Source organism: Fukomys damarensis, unplaced genomic scaffold (assembly GCF_012274545.1).
Source record: "Fukomys damarensis isolate Sample0158 unplaced genomic scaffold, DMR_v1.0_HiC HiC_scaffold_9, whole genome shotgun sequence".
Lineage (NCBI taxonomy): Eukaryota > Metazoa > Chordata > Mammalia > Rodentia > Bathyergidae > Fukomys > Fukomys damarensis.
This window is the reverse complement of record NW_022900921.1, coordinates 26,941,022-26,951,000: the sequence shown is the minus strand read 5'-3', so window position 1 is coordinate 26,951,000 and position 9,979 is coordinate 26,941,022. Positions and strand designations below refer to the sequence as shown.

The 9,979-nt window shown below is 43.3% G+C and overlaps 1 protein-coding gene across 4 annotated transcripts in view; it reads right to left on the bottom strand.

The window, feature by feature from the left end:
• Positions 1-1,744: 1,744 nt before the first annotated feature.
• The window catches only part of Hrh2 (histamine receptor H2), a 46,804-nt gene continuing 38,569 nt past the window's right edge, over positions 1,745-9,979 (bottom strand). For 3 of the 4 annotated variants that reach the window (XM_033761639.1, XM_010622140.1, XM_010622142.2), the window contains one exon: positions 1,745-4,721. In XM_033761639.1, coding sequence (XP_033617530.1) covers positions 4,529-4,721 — 193 coding nt within the window. In that variant the 3' untranslated portion in view covers positions 1,745-4,528. The remainder of the gene's footprint in view (positions 4,722-9,979) is intronic. The other variant, XM_033761641.1, reaches the window with a different exon arrangement.

Sequence of the window (9,979 nt, the reverse complement as noted above, 5' to 3'; positions counted from 1 at the left end):
TAGAATTGGAATCTTCATTTTACCCAGCTCAGATGAGAGGGATTTTACACAGGTTCCTTAATCTGGGCTACTGAGCAGCTCCCTAGCATCTATATTGCATCTACAGTGGGTTTAAATGTGGCCTGGTCTTGTGTGCACCAGACACACGTCCCTAGAGCTTCAGTGGGACTTGTGGTCTACATCTTCCCATACTCACACATTGTATCTTCCTCCTGGCCCTGGCAATCACACATTCATTTCCATGTCCTATTCCTTTCCTGGTTCCCTTGTAATGTTTAGATACAAACCCGTCTCTTGGAGGATAGACAGCACTTGGTCTCTTTGGGTTCCCAGCCCTATAGTTGGAGGTCTGTAGTGAATAGACCTTCATAAAATGTCACTATTCACCCTTATCTGCTGTGGGGTTCCTTATGTTCTATTTCTACTCTCTGATCCCTCAATCTATTTTCCTAAATGGAGTCTGAGTACTTTATTCATAGCACAGTTCTTATCTTTTTGCTTAACACCTTTCAAAAACTTCCCCATTACTTGTAGCATGAGACATTCATCCTAATGCAGCTGCTAAGGCTCCTTCCACCCACCAGGGGCCCTGCTGTGGCCCCACAATCTGCAGCAGTGCATTGGTCTCTCAGGTCCCCTTCCACCTCCTCCCTTCTTCCTCAGTCTTTTGTCTGCTTACCATTACAGGCTTTTGCTTCTCTTCCAATTCCCACTGGAGCACTCTGAACCTGCCAGAAAAGGACTCTAGAAATTGTAGTTCCTGGGTTCTAGCCCTGACTAGTTGCCTACTTCGCCCTCTAAGCCCATCACACCCGTGGTTATAATTCAGAGGTTGGCAGTTCAGGTAAGAACAGCTTAACACAATCCTTGATTTAATTTGCTACTTTCACCTTTCCCAAGTCTCCCTTCACACAGCTTTGTCTTTGTTCCCTGACATATATTAAAAGCTATTTTAAGCAGAGCAGTTCCTGTCGGCTTTGATTTATTCACCATCTTTTTCTGCTTTCTGTGAAAATTCACTAAGGCGTGTCTTAACTGTTTCTTCTAGAAGGTCCAACATTCAGAATTCTGTACCCTGCAGGACCCTCCCTTCCATTCCAGGGGACTCTGCTCATGTTGATACTGTGGTTATCCAGGGTGTCTTTGACTCTGAAACTTTTCTTGCCTTCCTAAAAACTTTTGATTGCTATCTCTGGGATTCATTCCTTGTACAAAACCCATGATTGCATGCCACCTACCTTGTCTCCATTGTGAGTTTCCTTGATGGGCAAAATTTTCCATTTTAAAGGTGTCTTTTTCTCCTCTATAGAAAAAGTATCTCTGCATCTTCCAATTTGGGGAACATTCTACACCACAAATACCCAGTACCTACCATGTGCCTAGCTCATCAGGTGAGTAGGGAACTGTGACCTTGAGAAAGTCACTTCCTCTTCAAAGCCTAAGTTTCCGAAGCTATAAATGAAGACTTTAGGTGATGTAGCGTGTTAATGAGTGTCTCTCTCCAGAAATTCATGTCCACCTAGAATATGACCTACTTATCCACGATTTTCCCTTCTGTGGCTTCTGTAGTGTTTCAAGAAAAATTGTAGCTTCTGAAAAACTTACTAAAATTTTAAGGCAATTTACAATTTGGCTTTTACCCCAGAATCTTAACATGACTCTTTCTAAATCAAGACACCATGTGATGAAGTCTGTATTTCCTCACCAGGAAGTTAAAAACTACAACCATCAGGCAGCATCTGTTTTGATAGCTTTATTAGAACGCAATGGTAACACAGAACATTGATTCACGGTCCCACCACAGATGTTCCTCCTCCAGGCAGCATGTACCCAATTTCTGCAGCCAGCAGAGGCTCCCAGTGGCCTCCTCAAGGAGGGAGTAGGTCAAACACAGACTTTCAGGAGTCCTCCACAGTGCTAGGTGGCTCATGTGCACCTTAGGTTGAAGCCTTGGCGGCAAGTCTGTTATTCATACAGTAGTTTGTTGGCACTGGAGGTCTTATTCTTCCAACGACTTGGTCATCTCTTACAAACCCACCTGCCTCAGACTCCTATGAAAACTTCCAAAGCGGGGTTTCTGGGTTTCCAGAAGAAATTCAGCTAAGAAATTAAGTATCTCTGGGGGTCATGAAAGCAAATCATGCCTTCAGGTTTATTGGCAGATAGCCTGTTTAAGTGTTGGCATTGATCAATCTCTGCACTCTTTATTTTCTCTCTCGATCATCTATGAGATCTCATTAAGCTCGTACTGTTGCCAGTACTCTTCAGGGGCCAGACACACAACAGTCAACAGAAAGAGCTCATGAGTAGGGGAGGCCGGCAATGTTCAAGGAATCACAGAAGTGACAGTGACTTTACAGCCATGCAAATAGCTTCCAAAGTTCTGAGGGTGTGTGGTAGGGGCTTGATTTAGTAGTTAGGAACAAGGAAAATGTTCTCATGGAAATGATATTTAGCTGAGATCCATGGAGTCAACTAGCCCAAAGAGCAAGAAGGACATTTCAAGTCATGGAAATAACATTGTGAGTGGCCAGTTTGCTGGAAAGAGCAGAGTGAGATAAATAAATGAAAAGGCAAGTAGGGCTGAAGTAAAGAGAAGAGAAGGTGAAATATGCTGTAGGAGCAGGCTGGAGGGACATGTACAGGTCAATCATGCAGTGCCCATGGGGCATGCAGAAGATGATTTTATCCTGTGTGTGATATAATCAAGTTTGTGTTTTGCACAGCCCACTGTGGCTGTTGAGCAGAGGTTGGACTGGAGGAAGTGGAGTGGGGAATGTGGAGAGTGGTAGAAGTTATTCTAATTGCCCTGATGGAGACCATGGCAGTTGGATTGAGTGATCACAGGGCAGATGGAAGGAATCAATTGGATGGTGGATATGTGTTGAGGTTAGGACTCAGGAGGGTTGACCATGAGGAGCAAGGCAAAGGGATGTGTCAAAGGTGACTCTCAACCTTTGAGGCATACAGTGGGCTTTCACCTGAGAAAGGGAAGCCCAGAAGAGGATCAGGTATAGGGAGAAGGTCAAGGGCATAGTTATGGACACATTAAAATTGAGACATCTTTGAAACATTCAGGTAGATGCATTTTGTGGGCAGTGAAGGTCCTACAGCTTCCCTAATGGGCCTGTTCTGTAGTCGTAAATCTGTAAGTAACCATCTCATGCCTCAGAACTGGAGTCATGGGTGTAGACAAGGCCACAGAGGGAGAAACTGAAGTGACAAGACTCAGGACAGCACTGGGGAAGAGCTACATGTGATGGCGGACAGAGGATGATGAGTTGCAAAAAGAATTGAAAAATCATGCGTAGTCAGGGTGGTAGAAAACCCAGGTGGGATCTTGGAAACCAAGAGAAGAGTGAATGTTAGGGGTGGGGCCACTGAAAAGGTGCCACTGAGAAGCCCTGGTGCACAGAAGTCCATCAACACCCTCGTATTTCTAGAGCTCTCTCCAACCACATACCTTGGGTCTCTTCAGAAATCCCATAGGTAGGAAAGGGGTGCTTACTCCTCAAACAGGAAGAGACCTGTTCAGAGGGGCCAGATGATGTGTCTGAGGTCACGTGGCCAGCAGAGGGCACTGCCGGTTCAACTCCCTCATTCACAACCTCTTTAGCCTGGCACCTGGCCTTCCTTACACAAGTCACACTGTCCTCAGGGAGTCTATTGCACACAGCTTTTTGTTGATAAAAAGCACCAGAGAAGGTCAGACTTTAGCGTGACAGGATCCCCAGGCCTGAAGGTCTGATCCTGCTAACAGGAGGGCAGGCTGAGTCACAGAAATATCCTGACCTCTCTTTGGAGAGGCATTGTATTCTAGTGTCAAGAGTATGGACATGAGGTCTAGCTTTTTCTTTATCTTCCCATTCATCCACCTATCCACCCATCCATCCACCCACCCATCCATCCACCTACTCAACAGTTTCTTAGCACCTCCTATGTGCCAAGTACACTTTCTAGCTGAGTAGCTTGAGCAGGCTCAATGCTTCTCTGAGGCTGTTTGCATCTCTGTAAAGGTGGGGTGGTGGCCCTTACCCTAACCACACATAATAAGGATTATGAGAGCTTATGCAAGTGAACTACCTGGCACATAGTAGGTGTTTATGAAGGCAGTTTCCTTCCTTTTCCCACTCTTGCCCTTCCTTTTCCTTTTGTTCATCCTACCAACCCCATGAGGGAGTGAGAGGCCAATGCTTTAGAGCAACACCCTTTGCTCCTTCTCTGAGGACATGCATGTCCCTACATGTACATGTCCATGCACATGTGTGTATACATTCCCGTAAGTCCCGCTGTCTCTGCACATGACTCCTAGGACCAGCACCAATGTGAGGTTTGAAGCCCTGGAATTCAGCCCAGAGGAGTCCTGAGCCCGTCTGGGAATACTGAGCACAGAACAGACTGTTGGCCCCAGGTTGGAGGACACAGCACCCCAGGGTTCTTCCTCAGTGGCTGTGCATGTTGGGTCCTTAGGAGTCCCAGTGTCAAATTTGGGTGACCAGGAGCAATATCTTCATGTCCTTGGTTTGGTCTAGACAGCCTCGGAGGGCAGTGTCCTCATCGTTTCCTGGTCTGTTGTAGACTGGGTCTCCTCAGACAGTGGCTCCCCAGCTTGTTCCTCTGTGGGACTTCCCAAGTGTCTCTGAAGGAACTGAAGCCCCCACAGGTTCTTACAGCAACTTAGGAGGTTATTGGAGCACATGGTACAGGACAGAGATGGCTTCCTGTGGAGACACAAGCACAGGTCAGGCCTGAGGTGGCCACCGTGGGATGATAGACTAGCCTCTCTTCTCTGCTTCCTAGGTCCTTGGGAAGGGCGGGGTGGGATGGATTTGGGACCTGCCTTTGCTGCAGGGAGCAGCCTATGTGCAAAAGGCCCTTCTTCTCTCCATCCACAAGGAGGAATGTTCAGGAGACTTGCATTCAAGTCCCCACTCTGTTTCCAACACACTGTATGCCTTTGTGAGGTGACTTAGCTCCTGTGAACCACAAACATGGTGTTGGAAACACCGTGTTTCCAACTCTTAGAAAAATTCAGTTTTATGCCATATGTATAAGGATAGATAGAGGCTGACTTATAGTAAGAACTCAGCTAATGTTTGCTAATTCCAAATCTTTCTTTTTCAGTGCTGGAACTCAAACCCAGGGCCTCATGTATGTTAGCCAAGCACTCTACCAGCAAACTATACCCCATCTTGTATTTCCAAATCCTAACGAAATGATTCCTGAGCATCTACAGCAAGCCTTACCTTGGAAAGGCTAGGGGCATGATGTAAAGTTACTCTACTAGCATTTGAGTCAGTCGTGAGCACACAGTGAAGGCACAGGAAAACCAAGCTCTCTGCTAGGGGAGAACATTGGACTTCCCTTGGTCTGTCAGATGGCAGCTATGGATTTGAAAGCCTGACTCTGTAGGGCTTTGAGAGCAAGGCCACAGCCAGCCCCCGAGGTACCTTCAGTGTGTGGCCACATCCCACTGCTGCAGGCTCTGGTGTGACCCAAGCTCTCCTGAGGGATCAGCTGTTCCTCCCTTTGCAGAGCACCCAACTTTCACTTCAAGGTCACAGTCTGGCCTCTCAGAGGCTCCAAGTAGCCTTTTCTGCATTAGCAGTGTGCATATTTGACTATGCAGACAGATATCTTCCCTTGGGTTAACACTCCAGATGGAGCTGGTGGCTCTAAGAAATTATTCTCATGGAAATTAGTAAAATTATCCAAAAAAAAGCTACCCTGAGGCTGGGAAATAACTACCCTCCTTCTTCTGAGGGGTTTAAACACCACTTACTACTATTTTGGAAATATTGCATATTCACTGCAAAATGCAGACCATAAAGATTAATAAAAAGAAAACAAACATCTCAAATAATTCCTGTAATGGGACATATTCTTTGTTTTTTTTTGGTTTTTTGCAACAGGGTCTCACTGTATAGTTGAGACTGACCTGGAACTCACTATGTAGCCCAGGCTGGTCTCGAACTCACAGTGATCCTCCTGCTTCAGCCTCCCAAGTGCTGGGATTACAGGTGTGCGCCACCGTGTCCGGCCTGGGACATATTCTTTTGTTACATGTCAATTCAATCATTACTTTACAAAATACAATAGTCATCCACAGAGATGCTATCAAACACATACACATACTTCAGAGACTTGCAATCCTCCTACCTTACTCTCCTGAGTAGCTGGGGTTACAGGCACAAGGCCCGGGTGCCCAACTCTAACTTTTTGGTTTGTTGCTTTTCTCTTTATTAAATATTTGTTTCATCCTCCAAGTGTAAGGTCCCGAGTTCAATCTCTGGCACCACAAAAAAGAAATATTTTTTTTGTTTCCTGTCATTAATTTTTGCTGTTATATCTACTCCACTGTTTTCTTCCTTTATCTTTCTTTCAGCTTATTTTGTTGTTCTTTTTAACTTTCTGAATTGGATGGTAGATCATTACAATTCAAATTTATTTTAAAGTATGAACATTTAAGGCTATATATTCCCTCTTTGAATAGAGCTTTGGAAGCAGACTCTAAATTTTGCTGTGCAGTATTTTCACTGTTTATTTGAAAATATTTCCTAATAGTCTTAAGTATTTTTTATTCATCCATGATTTACTAAGAAATGTGTTTGCAGATATGTATGTGAAGATTTTGTTGTTATTTAATTTTGTTGTAGCTAGAGAATTATTCTCCATGCAGATAATTTTTTGAAATATGTTGGTATTTGCTCCTTATTCTATTACACAATTTTTAGAGTGTCCTACTATATTTGAAAGGAATAAGTATTCTCAGTTGTTAGAGTGTTTTATCTTTCATTAAATTAAAAATTTTTTGTCTTTTCAAAATATTATATTTCCTTATTGATTTTATATACTTGATCTTCAAATACAACAGCAGTACATTACCCATTTTATACTATAGTGATTTGTTCATTTCTCCTTGTAGTTCTGTCACCTTAACATATTTTTTAAGGCTAAGTTATTTGGTATATACAAGTTTAGAATTATTATTATTTCCTCTTCTATTAAAATAAGGTGGCCATCTTAATAATATATTTTGCTTAAGATTCACTTTGATATTAATATAGTTACCTGTTTTTCTTTTGGTTAGTATTTGTATATAGCACCTAGTATATCCTTTTTATTTCCTTATATTTTCAGTACCTTGTTTTCCTTATAGTCTATCCATCTCTTATGAAAGCATTTGTTTTGGTTTTAACGCCAAATCTGACCACCTTAATATATTCATTAGCCAGTTTATGCCATTTGCATTCACCGAAATTACAGATGTATTTTCATTTATTTCTTACATCTATTTTTGTGTTTTATGTTTGTCACACCTTTTCAAAATTTGTCCCACTTTTTTGCTTTGTTTTAAATTGACCTTTTTAATCTTCATTGACTTTCCACTACACTATATGGAATTGTTGCCTTTATTTTTTAAAAATGATTACCCAGGGCATTTAAACATGCATATTTAACTTTTAAAAATCAGATGGTAGGGCTGGGGACTTAGCTTAGTGGTTCTGCTGCCTGTTTTGTAAGTGCAAGGTCCCGAGTTCGATCGCTGATACCCCCCCAAAAAAGTCAGATGGCATGGTTCCCCTCTCTCCTTTGCCTAGCTGACCACCTGTGCCAAATGTAAGCTGGTTGAGACACCAACCTGAAATTTCCCCACTGCCTGGATTCTGTTATATGAAGTATGGCTGAAAGATAAGGTGAATGTTTAAATTTGAAAAAATTATTACACATTGCCATTAATCATCCTCAAAATACTCTCCTCTTGCTTCAAATATGCTTATTATATCATTCTTGCCACTTTCTGAAGCAGTTCTGGAAGTCCTCTTCGTGAATATCTTTAGTTGCTCTGTTGTAGCTGTCCTGATGTGCTGAATAGATTTACAGTGTTTACTATTCGTGGTCATTTTGACTTTGGGGAAGAGTCACGGGTTTCATGGTGCTAGATCCAGTGAATAAGGTGGGTAAGGACACACTGCAATGTTTTCACAGCCTGCCTTTCTGTGGGATGGCATTTGGCAGCAGCATTTGCTAAATATTTGATCATACCTTGTAAAGATACTCAAAGAAAAGGACTTCCAGAACTGCTTCAGAAAGTGGCAGAGATGGTGGGATAAGTGTGAGGGAGACTATTTTGAGGGGGATGAATGATACTATTGCCTTCTACTGTAATACATCTTTGTAAAATTTCAAACATTCCCTGACTCTTTTTGGTCACCTCTTATATATGTGTTGAGATACTGGTATGCTTAATACTCCTCAAGCCCCTTTGTGGCCTCATGGCCCATTATTGTCCTCAGCCCTCACTTGGAGATGAGGGTGTTTGTGAGGCTCTAGGAGAGAACAGAAGAAGATGGTGCCTGTCAGGATTATCGTAGATACTTGCCCTTTCTTTTCGCCTTTCCATCATCATTTCCCCTTCTCCTGGTAACAACACCTTGATTCTCCTTCGAGATCCAACCTTCCCACGTTTTGCTCATTGGATGAGGTGAACTTGACCTCTTTCCCTTTTCCCTGGCTCTAGTGCTGCGTTCATGACAGTTGATTTTGAGGTAGGCCCATGACAAAAGCCAGCCAATGAAATGCTTGCCTGGCACTGTGTGTTGGAACAGCAAAAAGGGACCTCCTTTGCCATTGAGTCTGCAAAAATAGACATAAACTTGAACTTTCTGGTTGCCTCATGGAACGGTCTGATAAAGAATGATGTCAACTTTCTTTGCTGAAAGCTAGAGAAATACAAAGTCCTGGTGGCAATTAGAGCATTTGGGTCAGCCGTGCTTGAAGCAACTCTCAGACTCTTCTGTTCTGAGTCAATTACCTATCCTCATCAACCCTATGCTTTTTTAACTGGATTTTGGCTATTTGTAGTTAACTCCATCCAGTCTAATAATATCTTTAAATAAGTGTTATTTGCATCAGACTCTGATTTTTGCATTGAGGGCATTATAATATGTTCAGCCAGCAGGGGACAGGCTCCAATATCAGTGTTAATCTGAGAAGGCTTGCTCGAGTCCTTTCTGAACCTTAGTTTTCACCCCTGTGGAAAAGTTAATTATAGCGACCCCACAAGACTATTATAAGGACTGCAGATCATGAAGGCCAGTGCTCATTCCTATTGCCCTCCACTGTTACCATACTATTTCATGCATGTGTGCCCTTGCAGGTGTTATTCCCATTGCCTAACATTCCTTTAATGCTTTCTTTGATTTTCAACTTCTACAGTTTCAAGGTTGTCCAGACATCACCTTCTCTGCACAGCTGTCTCTGAGGTCTCCTGGGATGACTGGCTTCCTCTACTGCCCCTCTGCTAAGGCACTTATCTCCCTGGCTTGGCTGTCAGTTCATTTGTCTGATATCCGGACCAAAGGAAGTGCCATAAAAGCAGGCATTGGATTTTTCATCTTCCAACATAGTTCAAGTTTAGTAGGTGGTCCTTTTGGTGAGCTAGTGAATGGAAGCCCCCATAAACCTCAGTTTAGATAGTGATGGTCCATCTTCTGACTTCCTTAATTCATAGATGGAAGAAACAGAAGATATTCCCTGGCTCACGTAAGCAGCCCTTATGTTCTGGCCTGCTTTCTACATCTACCTGCTCACCACTAGCCTGGAAGAAATTGTGGACAGAAACCCTGGGAGAAACAGAGAGGGGCATTTGCCATTTCAGCAAGTGTCAGATGTGCTGGGGGCAGTTGGGAGGTGTGAGGTTTGGAACCAGGAGCTCTGACTGTGGATTTGATTCCTTCTCATTCCCCTGCTGTTGGGTCTCAGACAGTTTTGCCCCCTTCCTAATCCCTTGCCCTAGCTGTGAATGGGGATGTTGAAACTAAGATGAGGTTGTAGAAGTGAAATCTTTGACATTCCAAGGGGTCCTCCTTCACCTCCTCCACCTCTGTTTCTGCACAGGTTACAGCATTGGGGGCTTTGTCCCTCAGGGTCATTGAAACTTGACAAGTGGGTTCTGAGTGCTGAGGTTCTGGGCAGA